At 37.3% G+C, this 21,289-nt stretch overlaps 1 protein-coding gene across 1 annotated transcript in view; it reads right to left on the bottom strand.

Annotated features, from left to right (window-relative positions):
- Positions 1–4,167: 4,167 nt before the first annotated feature.
- Positions 4,168–21,289, bottom strand: part of YTHDC2 (YTH domain containing 2) — a 32,407-nt gene continuing 15,285 nt past the window's right edge. The window contains exons 10-28 of the mRNA XM_010137991.1: positions 20,873–20,999; positions 19,735–19,800; positions 18,727–18,905; positions 18,468–18,564; positions 18,295–18,382; positions 18,130–18,210; positions 16,330–16,412; positions 15,172–15,277; positions 14,919–15,038; positions 14,326–14,598; positions 13,682–13,808; positions 12,976–13,181; positions 12,207–12,402; positions 11,026–11,135; positions 9,218–9,510; positions 8,607–8,760; positions 7,389–7,592; positions 5,404–5,586; positions 4,168–4,248 (exon numbers count right to left, since the gene is read on the bottom strand). Coding sequence (XP_010136293.1) covers positions 4,168–4,248; positions 5,404–5,586; positions 7,389–7,592; positions 8,607–8,760; positions 9,218–9,510; positions 11,026–11,135; positions 12,207–12,402; positions 12,976–13,181; positions 13,682–13,808; positions 14,326–14,598; positions 14,919–15,038; positions 15,172–15,277; positions 16,330–16,412; positions 18,130–18,210; positions 18,295–18,382; positions 18,468–18,564; positions 18,727–18,905; positions 19,735–19,800; positions 20,873–20,999 — 2,774 coding nt within the window. The remainder of the gene's footprint in view (positions 4,249–5,403; positions 5,587–7,388; positions 7,593–8,606; positions 8,761–9,217; positions 9,511–11,025; positions 11,136–12,206; positions 12,403–12,975; positions 13,182–13,681; positions 13,809–14,325; positions 14,599–14,918; positions 15,039–15,171; positions 15,278–16,329; positions 16,413–18,129; positions 18,211–18,294; positions 18,383–18,467; positions 18,565–18,726; positions 18,906–19,734; positions 19,801–20,872; positions 21,000–21,289) is intronic.

Genomic DNA, 21,289 nt, shown 5'->3' with positions numbered 1-21,289 from the left:
CAATTCATGGGAACATTCTACAGCCGGAAAACGGAACTTCCAATAATTCCATAAACTGCACACTGTCGGGTGTCCTCTACGGCTCACATTTAACATAGTTCAAGTGTAAGTCAAAATAATGATGAAATTGTGAGCACTTTGTGCACAAAGTTCAGAAATATTTCATGTGGTAAGTGTCAAAGAGAATCCAGTTTGTTTCCTGTACATTTGTTTAAATAAATTAATCACAGTGTGTCTTTTGCACTCTCATGCTAAAAAGTAATTTAACAATCTACATACTTAGTACTTACTGCAAAATCTGGGGATAGAATACCAGGTCAGATGCCTAACTTGCCTAATTTGTCTTTATTTTTCCTACAGACATTTTGTAGACATCCAAATAAAACTTCTTTTCTTTTTTCCCCTAGCCTGCTGCGTTGGAGTTTTCTACCAAGTAAATGCCTTTCTTTTTCCCTTCTTGACCTGGGGGCTCTTTTGTTCATGCCTCATTCACATTAGATACTCTCGTTTCTTACCTCCAGCATTCTCAACACAACTAACTCACATAAAATCCTCTGTTACAGAAAACTGACAGGAGATACTCCCACTGAGAGCTAGTTTTCCCGCAGGTGATTTCGAGAGAGAACTGTTACGGTGCAAATACATGCTTTTGACTTTCAAGCTGTCTGTGCATTTGAGCAGAACCTGCAGGGCACAGCTTCTTTTGGGGAAGGCCCCTTTCTGAAAGGATCTCACCTTGGTTCGCAGAGAGAAGTAATAACATGCCAAGAATTTTACTGTTGCCCAAGTATGGAGTTCTTCAAGGCTATCCTCCCTATTTTATATAAAATAAACAGAGCGCTAAAGTAGTAGCAAATCTAGCCCAAGAAAAAAAAAACAAAACAGGAGACAAGGATGGATTTTAAAGTAGCACTACCTGGTACAAATGAGTATTCAGTTCTGGATTTATATAAATTTTCCCCCCCTTTCCCCTCCTTCTTTCCTCCCCTTCTTTAATGCTTAAAGCTTCCTTTACTTTTACATCTTCTGATCAGTGAGCCATTCGTATCCCTGGTAGTCTTTTAAGTGACTGCACCCGGTCCTGCAGTAGACTAGGTAAGACTTAAACTAACATTTTAACGATGCTGCGACAGAGTTCAGGTCCAAAAAGAAACATTCCATGGCATTGGTCTGGAGTCTTTAGAGTTGTGCACTTTACTTACTTTGTTGTTCTTTTTCTAACATTACTGTGATGAGGTCGCCCCACAGCCTTCCCTTCTCCAAGCTGAAAAAACCAGGTGACCTCAGCTGTTCCTTCTAAATCCTGCCCTCAAGGCCTTTCACCATCTTGGTCACACTCCTCTGGACACACTCCAAGAGGTTGAGGTCTTTCTCATATTGAGGCACCCAAAACTGCACACAGTGCTGGAGGTGGGACCGCACCAGCAAGACAATCACCTCCCTCAGCCGGCTCGCTGTGCTGTGCTTCATGCACCCCAGGACAAAGTTGGCCCTTTTGGCTGTCAGGGCACACAACATGTTGACTCACTCAATTTGCCTTCAACCCAAACTCCCAGATCTTCTTCTATGGGGATGCTCTCCAGCCTCTTGTTCCCAAATCTGTACATATAACCAGGATTACCCCATCACAGGCGGAGAATCATATTTGTTCTTGCAAGATTTCACTCAGCTAATGATTACTCAGCTCCAGCCTACCCAGATCTCTCTGTAAAGCTTCTCTACCCTTGAAGGACTCCACAGCTCTTCCAAGTTTAGAATTTTCAGCAAACTAACTTAATGTTCCTTCACTTTCTGCATCCAGATAATTAAAATCAGATCATAAAAGCATTCAAGAGCTTTGGCCCTGAAATTTAGCCCTGTAGAACGCCACTGGTGTCTGGCCACCAGCCTGATGTCATCCCATTTACCATCTCCCTTTGAGCCCATCAGCCAGTTGCTGGGTCATATAATGGACTTGTCTATCTGTACCCCAGACTTTTTTTGTCCAGAAGGATACTGTGAGAGACAATATCAAAAACTTTGCTAAAATCAAAAATCCACACATCTACTGGCTTCCCTTGGTCAAGTTGTCTATCTGTACCCCAGACTTTTTTTGTCCAGAAGGATACTGTGAGAGACAATATCAAAAACTTTGCTAAAATCAAAAATCCACACATCTACTGGCTTCTCTTGGTCAAGTAGATGGGTGACCTTGTCATAAAAGGAAATTAAGTTGGTTAAGCAGGACATACCACTCATGAACCCATGCTGGCTGTGACCAATGGCTGCGTTGTCTCCAGTGTTTTTCAGTATCTCCCAGAATAACTTTCTCCTTAATTTTACCAGGCACTGCAGTGAGACTGACAAGTCTGTAATTACCGGGGTCGTCGTTCTTACCTCTCTTCAACTGGGACATTTGCCAGCTTCCAATCAGCTAGGTTTCTCCAGACTCCCAAGACCCCTGAAAAATACTGAAGAGAGGTCCCACAAAACCATTGGCCAGCTCTTTCAGTACCCTGGGCTGAATGACATCAGGCTCCACACATTTACACACATCCAGCTGGAACACCAAGTCTCAAACAAGCTCTAGGTCAGCTGGGAGTTTATCACTCCCCCATTCAGACGCCTCCCACATGAAGCTCCAGAGGTTCCTGTACCCGTCATTGGTGAAAAAGGCATTAGGCATCTGTGTTGTCTAAGTCCTTATTTGTGAGGTAACTGACCTAATCAAGGCAAGGACCAATGTCATCTCTGATCATCCTTTTCCTGTAACAATACTTGAAAAAGCCCTTTTTGTTGTCCTTCCCAGTGCTGGCCAGCTTGAACTCTAAATTAAGCTTTGACCACACAGATTTTCTCTTTTTAGTGGCAAAATCTCTGCCATTCTCCCATGTTGCCTGGCCTTGCTTCCAATGTTCATACACTTTCTTTTTTCACCTAAGTTGTAGAAGAAGATGCCTGCTTGGCCCAGCTGGCCTTCTGCCCTGCTTGCTTGACTTCTGACACTTTTGAATTGTCTTAACCTGCATTCTTAAGAGATGGTTTTTAAGTTTACAGCTCAAGCAGAGTAAAACAAATTTCCTGTTTGAGAGAGCAGGCTTTGGCCTGCTGAGGGGTCTGCTAAACAGACACTGCAGAGAAGAGGGGAGAGCTGCTTGATGGACATCTCCTCTGCAACCTCCAGAACAGGGTCAGGAAACTGAAATGTGCTTGATGGCTCAAAAGAGCATTTTCCCAAAACATTCAAAGTGGTGGTTTTGCAGACATAACATGAAACCGGAGCAGAGGATTCTGCAGGGAAAAAAAAAAAACTATCAGAAAATTCATTGCTGCACAGAGAAACAACCGTACAGACATTTTACATGGACTTAGCTGAAGTAATGTCTGGCCACAAAGACACTGTTATTTCCACTGGATGAAACCTGGCAGAAATTTATGTGAAGGACAATGCAGAAAAAGAAACGAGTTTACCTGAGAAAACAAGGTCACTGTCCTCTGAGTTTCAAGGGTGGAGTATTTTGTTGTAGACATTCAGTCGGACTCGCTCAAAAATAATTTACGCTCATTTATTGAGAGTTACAATTCAGAAATGTGTATTGCTATAGTACTACCAAGAAACTGTTGCTCATTTCCAAAGAAAAACAGAATGACAACACACTGAAAAAGGGATGACAGCACAGGTATCTTTATTTAAAACCCATGAACAACTTACATGTGGTCCGTTGTTTCAAACTTAGTTCTGAACTTAATCATGTTTTAAACATCAACTGCACACTACTGTAAAAAAATAATTCAATCAAAAACAGGCTGGAAATAATGCTATAACATTTAAGCCAAGGAAATAATGAAAACAAGATAATCCCCAGTTATTTTTCCTCTAACACCTACACAGCAAGATTAACAACTTCAGGAGCTTGTTGCACCACCTTCTTCCTCTTCTTTATACCGTAGGCACACTGATGGTTCTAGTGCTTAGAGCTGGTATTTCAACAACCACTGCTTAAAAACATAAAACAAAAAAAAAGAAAAGGAAGAGAATATTTAGTACTAAATGTACCCGTTCTTCCACAAACTACAAAGATAAGGCAGGACTGTACTGGTATACTGATCAAAGATAGCTTTTTCACTATAGTAAAAACAGCAAATAATGCATGAAAATAACTACCTTTGTCACATTAGTTGACATATTCAATCACTTGAGCATTCTCCTGCCACAGGAATACGGTCCCAAAGCTGTAGCAACTGCTCTCCAACTTGTGGTTCCACCTCCTAGAAATGAGCAGGCATTTATGGAATTTATTTGCACTGGTACTCTTAAACGCACAGACGCTATTTATAACAAAATTGCCAGATTAAGTTCCCAGTGAGGGCTTTCAGTCTTTCTGAAAGTGCTCATTCCTTTTGCTATTGAGACATACATTAGAATTCCTCATACAGAAAGGTTTTCTTATTAGGGATCATGAGGCGATAAAAACTTTCATAATCAATGCTGGCCCACAGGTTTTTTGGTGGTTGTTATTTTTCTTTTCATTCACAATGTCAGTTCTTAAGAAGAGAATTCTGAGTGAACACACCACTGCCATATACAATAACATAGCACCATATCCTTTGTAGTTAATAATCACTTATTAACTAAAGATCATTATTCTCATCTTTTAAAGTTTAATTCCGTCAAGTGTGGTGGAGAAGGGGGAAAGACATGTTAAAGGTCATACTGTGGGGCTCTTGATGGAATCAGACATTAATATAAATCAGTTGTTTTTAAGATCGTTAAGACTCTCTACTTGTTATGAGCCATTTACAACAGAAGCACTGTTAACTCCATCACCTGCCATGTTCCCTTCTTCGTTCTTACAACTGGTGAGGTTTTGGGGAATTAGTGAGAAGACAATACAGGAAGTTAAGCTCTAGAATCTTTTGTCAAGGAGATGACCGGGGAGAACAGAGGAACTGCCACCAAGAACTCTTGTGCTAACTGTTTTCTAGCTTTTTGTAGATCAAAGAACTCTCCTAAACTTTATTTTACCTCAAATCTCAAGATTCTCTTCAGTCATCACTGAAGCTGTAATTATCAACAGTTATTTGGGTGTGACACACTATCTTAGGGACCAAATCTGAACCAAATAGGGAACAAATCTCCAGAACCAAAAGAAGAAACTTCAAAAAGTTTTTATATTTGGAAGCATCCTGCTTTAAATCTTTTTTTAAATTGCCTATTAAGCCAAAAACTGCTTTGCTTTTATCAAAAAGCCTTCATTACTTCAGCAGCAATTCATTAGCAGAATGTGCAATGTGCATCAATGAACTGTGATTCAGATTTGCAGATACATGAGGACAGTTGAGATAAACAACAAGGCTAAACAAGCTAATAAACTAATACACAGTTCCACGAGTAAAGAAGACTTTAGAGAAGAATAACATTACCTGGCCGTCTCTGCTTATTTGTACTTTCTTATTGTCATTCCAGGGGTTGAGCAAATGGTGGGCAAACTGAAAAGGAATGCTTTCTTTTCGGATCCACTCCACTTTAAATACACCTCCAAAACCCGCAGATCCCCAGTCTTGACTTTTCTCACATCCTATCTCTGAAGCCATTCTAGCAAAACCCTGGAGTAAAAATTGAAACATGGAAGATAACTAGAGTGTACCTGCTTATGTCAGAATTAAATAAATAACCCAACTTCATACCAAACTTTCAAATTAAAGTGAATCACACACTTTCCCCCATGAAGCTGGATCTTTTGAAATGTTTATATCTACCAAGTTAAAAAGTGTAACTTGTTCTTCCACTTCAAATATGCCTTCTAGGGTTTGACCACAGAGAATGTTTCTCAATCTCTCACAATAGCCATTAGAAGTTGTTTTAAGCTTTGCCACAGAGCTTGAAAAGGTGTTGTAAAGATATTTGAAGCATAAGGAATAAAGATGAATGTTCTACTGTGTCACAGTCCATTAGCTATTCCTTGTTAGTTGGAGGTAATTTTTGTAGAAATCCATTCCCTCCTTCCCACATTCCCCCTATGTTAACAAATTGTCTCAGAGAATTAAGAGAGTGCAGCCATTCTTCAAAGTTGCTTTTACTTCCTTCTCCAGTGAAGCAGAAGAAATTCCAAGACCACAAGTATTCAGAAAGAAAATGAAACACCAAATCCAAGATTGCTTCTAACCTATTTAAAGACATCCCTACTTGCCCACACACCAAACAAAACAACTGAAAAACCAAACTAACAACAACAGAATCAAAAAACCACATCAACAACTAACTATTCAAGCAAATTTATACCAGTTGTAACTTAGGAGTCCAGGAGATGCAGTGCACTATGTAAGTTAGCACACACTCCTGTTGTAAGACATGCAGTCCTAGACAGCTCATGCCAGACTGAAATGGAAATGAATAAAACAAATAGAGGAAAAATAAAGGTGGAAAACTAAAAAGTAACTTGTTACAAGAGAATATTAATAGCAATGTTAATTTCAAATTCCCATGAATGTCCAGTGCATTATCAAAACTGGAAGGGCAAGACAACATCACTCCCGACTTCAGCATGTCTTCCCCTCCCAATGTGCCCATCTAAGAGCACCAATACAACAGTCCATTTTCAGTATCAACTGGCATGTTGGAAATTATTTCCCAGTTTTACAACTGCATTTGTCAAATTATCATGACCATATCTCTCTGTAATCCTTCAGTAGTATCACCAAGACAGCTGTATTGCAACTAGTTCATTAGATATTAAGTTTATCTGACTTTTATGAATAGTTTATATATAAAGACATAAGTTGAACTTTCTTTAGCTAGAACGATTGAGTTTAGCTCATCCTACAAGACAGCTAACCTGCAACTCTGCACTACCATGTGAAGCCTTTTAACTTCAAATTTGTCAATAAATTGCTGACAACTACCTTGCTGTATCTGAAGTCAAGACACAGCTCTGGATGAATCACAGCTGTGACTTCCCAGCTTCCTAACTTTACTTTCAGAAACTACAGTTGAGGCAAAACAGATTTTATTAACACTTGTAATAAAGACATTTGTGAGTTCCCTGCAACTTGTTCACTTACAATATTTATTTTGGCCTACTGAGAAAAGAATAGCAGTCCCCTGCTTTGTTTGGTATTTGCTTGTTTGTTTTGTTATTGTTGTTTTAAATGATTAATGTAGGTTATGATATTATTGACTCAAGATGTTTGGAAGCAATTCAGTCTCAGCCTTTGACAAACTGAGTTAGCTATTCCAGAGAAGAGTACTTACTCTTTCCTCAGCAACCAGTCACATTTGCTTGCTACTCTACATATTCTTAGAAAGTCAGAAGTCACAAGCAAAAACCTCCATACTATCCACGGTCATTTCCTGCACTCTCTTCAACTATCAACCAAAGTTAATATTTAGTATTAATAAAAGGACTCACCTGGAAGCGTCCAGATCCTTGAACAGAAAATATTAAATAAACTATGCTGCTCTCCCAAAAGGCTCTATTTAGTTTTTGTTCATTACTTGGCGTAGTAGACCATATGCCCTTCTGTTGAGAAATATCAATGTTTTGCAGGTTGCTACTTTTCATTATAAAGTACCGAACTGGCATATTTGGTCTTGGTGAAGAAGGTTTAGAACCCTGGAAAAATTACATTAAATTAAACTACTATAAAATAAACTACTAAAGTATTACACACATGAAGACAGACATTCCTTGACTGCGCTCCTATCCTCCTCCCCCAGATTCTACAAGAATCTATCAGTTGGCACTGTCTGAATTGGTTTTGAAATATATTTCACAACTATTTTACATTTTTAAAGTACTTTCCAAAACAGTAATTCATTCAGGAGAGGCAGCAAATAAATACAGCAGAACAGGCCTAAGTAGTCTATTGATTAATTACAATTCTTTTAAGTCTTTCACATATTCATGTGACACAAAATGAATCATTCTAGACTGCAGCCTGAAGCACACTACTCACATTTCCACCTTCAGGAAACATAATTTTTTTTTTCCTTTTACACTAGCTGCATTTAAAAACTGAAAGACTTAAGAGGAATTACTAAATCCTCCAATAAGTCTGTGCCTAGAAGAACAACGGGGTTTCCTCTCAGTGATCTGTTTAATATTAATGCAGTTTACTATTCAAATACTGAGGGAGAATTATGTAAATAACCCCATTAAAAAGGTGTGCTTTGTTAAAATAACTGTCATTAAAAAAGCAAGCAGTGCTAATAAGACAAGGAACACAAAACGTAAGAGAATCAGTATCAATGTATGCTGTTACAGAAACAGAGGATGGCAGAACCCAAAGAATTCAGAAGGGCATGTTATGTATATACTAATTTAGGAAAAAGAATTAATTAATACACTTTCACTGGTTATTATATCAAGTTTAAAAAAAAAATTTTCATTTTCTTCTGCTTTGGGTAGCTTTACCTCAGCAGTGTGGAATAACACTTTTATTGTATTAAACTAGCGAAACAAGGGTATTAGTCTAGATTTTAAGTTCCAGAAAGAAACAGCTGTTAAAAATGAAAAATCTGATTTATCAATATAATACCTGATCGTTGCTGAAAGATATCAGCAAATTTATTTCTGAAGTTCTATCAATTTTTTAAGAGTGGGGTAATTTGTTTACAAAAACTCTACCTTTCCAGTTATTGGAGAAGGACTAGCGCAGGGGCTAGGATAGCTACTGCTCGCTGTAGACTTCACGGACAATTGATCTGACCTGTCATCTGAAGTTCGTTTAGAGTACTTCTTTGGCTGGTGAAGTATGGGAGGCGCAGATTTCATTAAAACTCTACGAAGTGAAGATACAGAACATGGCAGGAATTTCATAAGCGAAATTTCATAAGAGGTTACAGAATAATTCATATATACATATACATAGTCATGTGATAGGCTGATACTACAGTAATTCCAAAACACTAAAACATTAAACTGTTAAACTATATTAAACACAAAAAAAAATACCGATCATGCACTGTTTTTGAATGCTAGGGTTAAACCTCTTCTGCTACTTCTTCCCAGAAATCACAATTCATGGACATTATTCCTGACTGCTCTCTCAAACACGAGGCATACATATGAAATACTTCTCAATGAAATTACACCTACAGTTCAGCGTAGTACCATATAAACTCTTTCAAGTGTATTTCTATTGTTTCTTCCTTCTTACTACCAGCAGAAAGTCAAGTGATGCTTTTATATCTACACAAATTACAACTTTCAGTCTCTAGATGATCTCAAAAGCTTACTTTTCAGCATTAGGGGAGTCATCCGGGCATTCAGTTTCTGCTGAACTTTTTTGACTGCTGGTTGATGTCCATGTAGATGCTAAAGGAAGCTCTTCAGAAGTCATAGGTCTTGGTCTCTGACCAATTCCCGAAGGCTGCTGCAAACTTGCAGACTGTTCTTCGATACTTAAAACAGCTATAATTGCTCTTAGAGTTGTTTCATCAACTTGAGACCACGGTTTAGAAGGCGCTCGCATACGACGCAGAAATAAGCTATGCCATTTCTGTCTGAGTTGAAATAGCAAACCAGCAGCCTGTAATGAATTTAAATTCTGTTGAAGACTTATGTCAGACAGCTAAGGGTACCCTACATCTTTCCTATCAGGCAGCATACGGCATTCTAAAATAAACAAGTCCAAACTGAAAGGCAAGACTAAACCGTCGAGGAGAAGAAGAAAACCCCACATTTAAACTAAGCTCTTACGTTAACTTTTCTTTCCTCAGGCACAAGGTCATTTTTAAAACGGTTTATTTCATCAAGCTGTGCAACAAACTTTAAATTACATTGTAAGCACATAGGATTTTTTATTTCTCACTTTAAAATTCTATGTTTAAAAAAAAAGAAAAAATCTTTCCAGACTTTATGCCCTTCCTCTCTGTTCAGTCTGTATTCATGCACTCTTCATTCTATACCTGAGGGAAAAGAGCTTTAAGTGATATTTTTCTTATGCAGGCTTCTGCCCAAATTAGATGACTGAATTTAATTCTCGTGTTATCAGAAATGCTTCCTTTAAAAAAAAAAAATCAACAAACTAAACACCACACTTTTGAATACGTCTAGAAGAGACAGTATTATTATTAGATCTGATAAATCTAAGTGCTTCAAAACCCATAAACTACTTTACCTCCTACCACAACCAGAGCTTTTCAATGACCTGACTTCTCTCTTCAGTTTTTGGTTCTTGGTTTTTTTTTCCTTTTTCTAAAATCTGAGAGAAACTTTCTTTCAGCAACTCCAACTTGAAGTGCTCCATTTTGACCCAACTTTAGTCATCCTCTCAGAGAAGGAGATAGACAATAGGCCATTGTGACTGCTCGCTCAACTGCTGCTCACATATTTTGGCTAAGCCAGTCCATGCTAAGGTTTGATGTGTGATGGGAGCAGCACCATTAGATGAAAGCAAGAGCACCACACAGGCAAGTCAGGTGGCCAAAAAGAGCCGAAGGGGCATTACGCAGCCACTATTACCTGCAGCTGGCTGTCTCTTGCAGTCATTTGCAGCTTCATCAGAATCTGTTAACTTACGGAAGTGGACCAAACCTCCAAGCTGGGAAGTATAAAACACCAGCTTACCCAAACAGATTTGAAGGGGATCCAACAGCAGCTGGACTGCTGAGGTTTTTGTGCTGCCCAGTCAGATACAGGGAACATGCACACCTTGACAGAGGAAGAAGGATGAGCACTCTCACTGTCGGCTAGGTAACTAATGCCTTTTTTTCTTTTTGCTCATAGTTGCATGAATTAAAGAGTTAGGAGGTGTAACTTATGAAACTTTACAACTTGAATGGTAAGCGAATTCATACAATACACTAGTGTGGCCAAAACGGGATAGAGACCCTGTCTGTTTACTGTAATTCTTAATGAGCTCATGACATAACGTTTAAATCACAGACTAGGTCATGCTGTAAATTTGAGAGACCCAAATGGATCGTGACAGCCATTCTTATAGAAAGTTCTTGGTTATCCAAATGTTTCAGAAATGTTTTAGGAAGATAAAACATAAACATCCATCTACAAGAAACAAGCACTGAAGTCATACGTTACTTACTTCAGGGTCCATTCTGAGATGGAGCCATTCATCTAGCTTCAGTAGTGCCAGATTAGCAGTTGTTTGGTCCTCCACCTCACTATCACTATCATCATTAGATAACCCATCTCCTGAATTAATATAAAAATGCATTAAAATCTCTATAGTATTTCCACTTACATACAAAAAGCTAAATACTACTGCATTACCAGAAAGAAACCCATTTTCTTCCAAATTTTATTTTAAAATTATAAGCACTTGTAAAACCATTTTTTGACTTCACTGAGGTGTATTTTCAGAAAAGTCTTTGCTTCAGTTGGCAGAACTCAAGAATCCAGATCTGCTGAGGGCCCTGCACTGTAAGCACCCATATGGGTGTGATCAGACTCGTGTAACAAATTGTTACCAAAATTTTGCCTAAAGCTGTTTGCAAAACCACACACAGCTCTATGCTTTATTTCCTAGTAAAATAGCAAATTTAAAGACCCAGTAAGAAAAAATTATATGTACATATGGCTATTAAGTAGGATTCTAATTTTTTTTTAGAGTGCAAAATTCAATCAGCATAAACACTATTGTAAGGGTAACCATCCAAACAACTTTGATTCAAACTAATATTTCTTGAGAACTTATTTTTTGGATTATTTTTGCTTCTATTCCTACAGCACTCCATTTAAACAAATTTTAAAAAGGCATTTTCTAATACTTTTCTAATATTATTTTCATATTACTTCCAATTAGTAATATAGCTAATTGTCATTAAAAATTATGAGTGGAAAATAATCTTTCAAACGCATGTTTCAGCTGGAAGCAGTAAGACTTTGCCATATTGACAATTCCTAAATTATTATTGAGTTTGAATAATCTGATTCAAAGTATCAAAAATACTAGTTTGTAGAAAAAACATATATACTACTCTTTTCAGCACTGGTATTGTCATTAGACATTTTGTTTGCATTTTTTTATTTCATTATAAACTATACCGTAATTTCTGAGACTTCAGAACTATGAATCTGTAAGGATTCACAAAACTGAGACATTTATTACAGAGCCTATAAACTATTCTTAAACAGCTACATGCACTACAGATGTGTCATTTTAAAAATTAGCCGATATACATATTAAATATTCTTGAAAAATAAGCCTTCCGTATCACATACTAACAACGTATAAACATTCCAAATCCAAACCCCACTTGATACCTTGGAAGGATGAAGGTTCCTGCAAAGCATTACTTGCTAATCTGGCTGGTCCACAGAAGAGCGACAGAGTGACAGGTGTTACAACAGAACAGCATCTGATATTTGCTATCCTGTGAGCTCTCGTCATTTCATCATATATAAGCCAGTCTGTAGGAAGGGCCTGGACGGCTGCAGCTTGCCCATTTGCTGGGGGAATCTGTGCAAGAGCAATTGAGACTAGGCTATTTTACCCTCTATTTGTGATTACAATAAGTCTTATCATATTTCTTATTTTATCTATGTAGAAATAAATGTTTAAATATTTATATACACACAAATTTATACACACAAATTAAAAGATGAGAGAGAATTCAACTGAACTCACAAATTATCCTATTACCTTGAAACAAAATAATTTGTTTTAAAAGAGGATCTAAAAAAAAAAAAAAAGCCAAAACAACAACCAGTTTCAGGCCAGAACTTCTTCCTCCTATTAGGAGCACAGGTTGTTACATCTTTAAAGCAGCTTCATAGGGGTTTTTTTTCACCATTTTGGCTTGTTCCATCTAGAAGCAGGACTAACTAAAATAAGTTTTGATGAAATAATACTGTAAATGTAAACCAGCTCCTTTGTTTTATCAACTGCCAGGGAAAATATTTTCTGAGAATGTAGTGTTTAATGCATATGCTGCCTTTAAAAGTACCGACAATTATGAAGAGACATTTCTAAAACATTTGATAGTGCATAATGCTCTTTTTTTTGCGAAATATAAATTCAAAGAGATTTTACCTTTTTATACTGAGGTTGACTAAGAACAGAGGTAGGATGAAATCGCACTTTCTTCTCCTTCGGTCCAGTCAAAACTAGGCTTTCTCTGTCTACATGCACTAGATTGGGATACATTCCGGCCACTAAGGCAGCTTTAACTACAGCCCAGTTTTCAGAATTAGTATTAACATCTCTGATATCCACTCCTCCTCTGGCTCTAACAAAACCTGAAGAACGAAGAGGACAAAAATGTTTTAAGCTCTACATTTTTGTTTCTCAAAAGGAATTTGTAAAAAAAGAAAGTTAAATAAACTGCAAATTCGTAGCACTTTTCACCAACCTTAGGCTTGGCAAACTTAACAGCATCAAGAAGAAACTATTATATCAAAATACTTCCTGATAAGGGGTTTTATACTGACATAGAACTACTTTTTTACAACACAGAAGTACACGTAAATAGTTTATTACAACGTAAAAATCCAAGGAAACTTATTTCACGCTGAAAGCCAGTGGTACATGGAACAGTCAGTTAGATCAGGTATTCCCCTGCCACACTTCCTAACTCTAGCACCTGCACCATGCCCAGTATGAATGTGTAATGGTCTGTTTCAAATTAAGGAAGGAAAATGACACCAGTGAACACTATTCTTGTTATAATTTATATATGCCCGCACTAAGTATTCACTTGTCTCCAAAACTATGATAAATTTTTTTCCAAGCTATTTACCTGAGGCTCTAAGCTGGCCAAGCAACTGTGTTCTCATTCCTACGATGATTTCCATTGTGGCTTGAGAAACGAAGTTCTTTTCACAGAAGGCCCTCTCCCACCCATCACTGCGGGCCTTCTGCCATGCCTGTGAAGAACATTTTTTACATTTTCCTATTAATTTGATTAGCTAAAATTTTTAAAATGCACTTTTAAAAAAAAAAAAATTACATTCACATTAATAAAAAAGGCAAAAGCCACTCTGAAAGAAAGGAAACGTATCAAAACAGACTTTTTTTTCTGGTTAAGGACTGGATTCTCTTTACCCATTCCCTAAAATAACATAAAGATCATTATGTTCAGTTGTTATAAAGATCATTATATTAAGATCATTATTTTAAGTTATCAGTGTAGCAGGATATAAAGTAGCACCTCACTGGAACATTCAGAATTTAACCAGGTTTGAAAATACAAACAAAAAATCCAAGAAGTGTTCCCTCACAGATTTATGAGCCTGATATACAGGAAAACCACTAGGCAAAAATAAAGTTTCTTCTCTAAGGACTTAATTAGTCTTTCATTCTACATCCAATTCGACTGGTACATGATTTACTTTCGTATGTGATCTGTTGTGATTAGCACTCTTTCTGAAGATGAAGTAATACCTGAAAAGCCCTGAGCAGCGCCATATGGTCACTAAATGTTCCTGCAGCAAAACGTTTTCTACACAGCATGGCTGCACGCTTCTGAGAGGCCAGTGCAGGCAGGACAAAAGGGTCTCGATATGCAAGAGTGCAAGCAATAGTTAGAATAGGATCCAGGCACTTCAAAACAACGGCACACAACACCATTTTACCAAGGTGTGGCTCTACTGGTAATTCAGTGAGATGATAACCAAGTTCAGTGAGATCTTCCCAAGGGTCCATGGCATCTATTGTCTGTTTAAAAAAAAAGAAAGGAGGGGAGGGTGTGGACAAAATTAATTTACAGTAGAAGTAGAAAAGGATTTCTATACTGGACATTTACTAGATTAAGAAAGTAAGTTAAATTCTTACCAGTCTGAGATGAGATTTTTAAGCACTCTTTTCCCCTAACATGGAAAAATACATACACACACAAAAAATGAAAATAGACAACATACAAAAACTCAAAGCATCCTTAAGTAACAAAGCAACAATGTCAGTACAGGAAGATGTATTGCCACACCACAAATACAGAATCAAAGAGAATCCCCATCTAAATCTATTTCTTTGCTGACCTTCAGCATTTGCACAGCATTTCTCACAATTAAAGCTGGTGGAGGATCAGGAGCTTTCATAAGAAAGTCAACAATCGAACAATTAATTGGAGCCAGAAGTTTTGTGTGTAAACAAAGCTCCTGCAAGTTAAAAGGCAAAAAAAAGATGGTTAAGATTGGGGAAAAAAAAAACCCAAATGCTTTTTTGGAGTTAATAGTATGCTTTGATGTTTACACATTTTTTTTAAGTTACAGTTTCTGACTGAATACACACCTGAAGCGGCATTCTTAGAAGTTCTGGAGTCTGAAATTCCAACATGTTCTGAAATCGGAGTCTGCTGAAGAGATGAAAGCAGACTCCAGACTGACAGCGCCCAGCCCTCGAAAATAAAATACGGGAAGTTGCTGAAAATCAGAATTTCTTTTAAAAAAAAAATTAAAAGTAAATTTAAAAAAATTAAATTAAAAATATTCAATGCATGCACACTTAGAATGGAAATGTAAAAGCATATCCAAGAAAAAGATAATTTTGTTGTTAAGTCCCACAAATGAGATGACAATTTTCCAGTACATGGGTTGTTTTTGATAGTATGGAAATTTGTTGTTATAATTTTACTCCAACACTGAAAGATCTAGAGAAACAAAAATAAAGCCTATCTAAAAATAAAGAGGAGTGGGTTTTTTGCTAATCTAAGATCATTGCAAATCTCAAGTATCCTTTGCTATAAGGAATATAAGTTGTAAACTTCATTTCTGCCTCTTTACATCCACCAAACAGTTGGGAGTAAAAGGTAGAATTTTTACTGTGAGTAAAAGGTAGAATGAAGACCAAACAACTTGTGAGTGAGGGGACAGAAACAGCAAATGCTCACATTCACACTGAAATTCCTTCAGGTTAATGTCAATACCACATCACCAAACATCAACATTTGTTGTTACATTTCCTCTTAGCCCTCACCCGCTGCTGGGAAGAATACGATAAAGACCTGTTAAGTAATGAATAATTTGAAGAGGGTGAATAAGGAATCCCTGTGCAATGGCTCTTTTAACATAGAGATGGCAGGGTATGCATTAAAAACTAGCAATAGGCAGCCCTTTGTCCACACGGAAGTTATGAATAACACCCTATTCAACATTGTGGCTGCTCGTGCTACCTGGGAGAGAGAAGAAGAACAAGTTCACAAGTGAAAACAACCCAGACCTAACGTAAGCTTTGGGAAATTCATGAGTGTCACTTTCCTACAACTTGGGAATGGACTCCAAGGAAACACATGCTGACCCTTACTGTTAGCACTGGCCATCGTCCAACACAATACTGGTCTGGGCTAGTAACATTACACAGTGTGGCTGGCTGCTATTACATTGTGTACCTTATCCTTAACATACTGGACAGTGAGTATCCGCAAAATAACATTCAGGATTAAGCATTTACCTTCCTTTCCTCTGGATAGCACTGGCTTTTGAAATCCACACCATTTTTAGCATTGTGACACAAGTCAGTGCATCAAAAGACTTCTATGAAAGCAAAGCAAGGAAAACCAAGATTGAATCGGGTACATGAAATATAAATTACTAATGATTTAGATCATCAACAGTTCTCTAAAAAAAACAAGAAGCAGTAGCAGCAACTTCTGGCACAGAGGTATGTTCTAAAATACTTAGTTTCAAGTGAATTTATGCTGATTCCTTTGCAGTATCTTTGTGCTACACAGTTTCCAAAAATAAAAGTTTTCTAGTCAATAGGTAATTGTAAGTCAATAAGAGACATGCATTGCATTTTGTGGTACCACAAACCAAGCAAAAGTATGTTATTGTATTGAATAAAGTTTTCCCCTTTTGGAAACACACCTTTTTCCCCTCACTTATGGGGAAATCATGTCTTTACTTTCCTACACCTGATGCAAAATAATTAAAAAAAAAATTGAACTCTCAGAACTTCTGAAATTTGGTACGGATATCTCCTGTGGAAATCAACTTTATTTGCCAAGCCATATACTACGTCTTAAACTGCCTTGTAATGTTATCTCACTTTTCTAAAACAAGTATGAGCATTCAGCACATCAAAAACAATGTGAGTGGATTCAGAATTGGCTGAGTAACAGAGCTCAGAGGGCTGTGATCAGCGATGTAGAGTCTAGTTGAAGGCCTGTAGCTAGTGGCGTTCCCCAAGGGTCAGTACTGGCTGCGGTACAACATTGTTGTACAACACATTCATCAGTGACCTGGGTGAAGGGACAGAGTGTACTCTTAGCAAGTTGCTGATGGTAAAAAACTGGGAGAAGTGGCTGACACACCAGAAGTCTCTGCTGCCATTCAGCAAGATCTGGACAGGCAGGAGAGCTGGATGGGGAAAAGCCTTATGAAGTTCAACAAGGGCAAATGTAGGGTCCTGCACCTGGGAAGGAATAACCCCATGCACCAGTTCAGGTTAAGGGCTGACCCGCTGGAAAGCAGCTCCACAGAGAAAGAGACCCGGGAGTCCTGGTGACAACCAAGTTAACCATGAGACAGCAGCGTCTTCTTGTGGCCAAGAAGGCAGGGGTATCCTGGGATACATCAAATGCGGTCCGCAGGTCAGGGGAGGTTCTCCTCCCACTCTGCTCTGTCCTAGTAAGGCCATATCTGGAGTAGTGTGTTCTGTTCTGGGCTCACCAGTTCAAAGAGACAGAAAACTGCTGGAGAGAGTCCAGCGGAGGGCTACGAAGATTATGAGGGTAATGACGAGAAAAGGCTCAGAGACCTGGGTCTGTTTAGCCTGGAGAAGGGGCTGAGGGAGTATCTTATCAATGCTTATAAAAATCTAAAAGGTGGGTATCAAAGGCCAGGCTCTTTTCAGTGGTTCCCAGACACAGGACAAGGGGAAATGGGCACAAACTGGCACACGGGAAGTTCCATCTGAACATGAAGAAAAACAGTGAGCATTATCAGCAAATCTCTAGTCATCAAAAAGAACACAGTCCCTCGAGCTAACTCTCTGATCATATCCAGGAATAAATATTAAAAATGCTCCTAAATCACTCTAAAAAATTGCTTCTAAAAAAAGAAGTTGGTTTACAGAGTAAAACAGAAAATTCACTTCAAATACATGTTAGTACTCCATACACTAGCTCTCAAGACGGCACTATATTTAAGTCTACTATGAAAACTCCATAGTTCTCAAAAATTTGTGTATTACGTGTTTTAAAACAAATAAGGAAGTGTACTTCCCAAAGAAAATTTAAACCAATCATACCTCTTTCATCTTGCCTGAGTCAATAACAAATACAACATCATTGACTGTCACACTGGTTTCTGCAATATTAGTAGAAAGAATCTGCAATAAAAGAAAAATTAAGTAATTGTAAAAGTAAAGGCGAAACAGAATAATGTAAATGTGATTAAGCCCTCTGATACTTGCTATTTTGCGGACTCCAGGAGGTGGACTTCTAAGCACCTTTTTCTGGTCCAAAGTCTGCATATTTGAATGAAGCATGAAAACCTGGTATCTAATGCAAGACAAAGAACATATTTTAAGGATCTTTAAAAGAAACAATAAAAACTCAAGACAACCATAGAAACTAGAGGTTTTACCTGTGAGCATTATCAGCAAATCTCTTGTCATCAAAAAGAATACGGTCCCTGAGGCTAACTATCTCATCATATCCAGGAAGAAATATTAAAATCGCTCCTAAAAACGAAGTTGGTTTGCAAAGTAAAACAGAAAATTCACTTCAAATACATGTTAGTACTGCGTGTACTAGCACTCAAGACTGTTTTACATATTTGGTATTACTGAAAAAAAGCACAACTCATCAGAAGCAATTTATTGGAAGTGTATGTATATACCTACCAGCATGATAACTATTGCAGATGTTATAAAGTAAGTGCATTATCAGGTCCAGATCCACTTTCTCATCATCAAAACTGTGATGATAAGCTTTCAACAGTTCTCTGTCCTCCTCGCTAAGATCACTACCACTTGTTTGTACCAAGGAACTTTCATCCAAATTTCCAGACTCCACTGAAACACTAAAATACACAAATACACAGGCCAGCATCAAGGCCGTTTGCTCTGGGTTTGTATTCAGCCATTAATTCACATTTAGATCAAGACCAACAAAAATATTCATCTCAAATTTTAATTTCAAGGTGTAGCAGAACTGCATCTCCACAAAACTTATTACTGTTGACTGAAGTGTTAACCCAGCAAAGCATGCAACTTCAATTTGTAGCATTAACTTCATTGCACTTCACCAAAACACAACTATAAGCAAATGTGACAGAACTCAATGTATAAAGACACCATTTGTTTAACTACTAAAGGAAAAATATTTTTTAAAATATTTTTTAAAAGTCTTTTCCAAAAACTTCCCTACTGCATCAGTTAAGCAGGTAGTACACTAACGGAAACTACACTAAGAGGAATTACAATATAGGTCTCTACAAAACTGTAACTACACTGTAATAACCGTAAGTTAATAAAAAAACAACTAGATGAGTAATAGGTACACTAAGCCATTTGAGAATTGTTTAGCCACATTTGATGTTTCTTCAATATCGTGGCTATCATGAATCAACAATATACAAACAAAACACACGCTATAGCTGTATTTCCAAAATAAGCACCTAAAATTAAAATGGTACATGGTAGAGAATCAGCATCTCCTCTGTATATTTAAGTTGACTATAATCATATCCTGCCTAGATACATAATTATGACAGGATCAAATAAATCTTGCTGTTTAGGCAAGACTTAAAAGCATAAAAACCAAGAAACTGTTCTGATTAACAGAAGATAAAAAACAAACTTCCCTTCACCATGCTTTACAGCTGTTCCTGCAAAGTAGTCATAGCTTACCTGTAGGACTCCAAGAGGTCAACTACCTCTGTCTGTCCAAAGCGCCTGGCCCAGTCCAAAGCCATCCTGAAAGAGTTGTGTAAACATCTTTACTAATTTCTCACTTCAAAACATACGTATGAACAGCATATTACATGAAGAGACAACTGCACTTCTCTATCAATTTCTTGCATTATTATTTAATCAGTGATGTTATTGATGGATCTCCAACTTCCCATTATAAAGTGCATGAACAGATGTAATAGCTGTATGTTTAAGGTAACTGCAATTATTTACCAAGAAAGAATACCAGTTTTAAGCAGAAGTACATGCAGAAGGAAATGAGGAGGAAGAACGTGCCACTCATTCCTTTAAAAAAAAAAAAAAAAAAAAAAAAAAAAAAAAAAAAAAAAAAAAAAAAAAAAAAAAAAAAGCCACCCCCATGTGCAGAGATAAGCCATGCCTTTTTGCAGTTCCCTTTACTAGCTCCTTTAAATCATCCCAAGAAGCCACATCCTAGACATTTTTCTCCAAAATGTGTGAAAAAAACTGGGGGTTTTTATGCCTTATGGAAGTTGCCCTCCTCACAATGCAGTTCACTCTGTTTTCCTTTTCAACTGTGTTCAATCCCAAGTTTTTCAAGGGCTAGTACCAAATAGCAGACTCCTAGAATCCTAACCCTTATCTTTCCGTATTACTTTCTGTAATTCTTTGCTGTAGTTCCCTGTTTATATGAAGAAACAACTTATGGCCACAAAAACGTGAATTTTTACAGATTCACAATTATTTTTACATGATAAAATATATTTACAGATGTAAACAAAGATCTTTGCACCTGTAATATTTTTAAATCCAGTATAAGTTACTCTCTTAAAGTGAGAATGGCCGAAGATTGTGGGTCTGATTCAATCAATGCAGTGAGAAAGACTCTGATTTTTCTTGTAACTGGTGTCTTAAATCAGACTCACTGAAACAATATCCCATATTAGAGACTGCATAATTAAGAACCCGATTTAGAATTCACAGAAAACAATGTGATAAACAGAAGTTAGAAATTGTTTAGACTGTCAAAACCTACTCGTGGTTACATATGACATAGTGCTTAATAATTATAATATAATAAACCAATTTAAAGTTCAGTTTATCTGTTTGTTTTTACCAGCCATTGGATGATTTACAGTGGATACTTGCTCCCATACTGATCAGTTGTTCTACTTGACTCAGAAAGCCTCTCCCTGAGGCAATCATTAGCGCAGTTGCACTGGTTTCACTGTGCCTATAATCAACTAAGGAATAAAAAAAAAAAAAAAAGAAAATCTGCAAACCCAACATAAACATTGTTTTTTTTTCACATAAATTTATTACTAAAACGACTTTCAAAACCCAGCTCAAAGAGAATGTTTCCTTGCTTTATCCCACCAGTCAGTTCATGTGAATCTAACATTGTTTTAGAATCATAAAGTGCAACTATGCTTCTAAAACAAGTACAATGACAAATAACTATGAAATTCATTAATTCTGCTAACCCTGTTTATTTTTTAAATAAGCATCAGAATTCCAAGGTAGTAACAATTGA

This window comes from Buceros rhinoceros, unplaced genomic scaffold, assembly GCF_000710305.1.
Source record: "Buceros rhinoceros silvestris isolate BGI_N320 unplaced genomic scaffold, ASM71030v1 scaffold10676, whole genome shotgun sequence".
Classification (NCBI taxonomy): domain Eukaryota; kingdom Metazoa; phylum Chordata; class Aves; order Bucerotiformes; family Bucerotidae; genus Buceros; species Buceros rhinoceros.
Note: the sequence above shows the minus strand (reverse complement) of the source record. Positions and strands in the feature narration are given on the sequence as shown.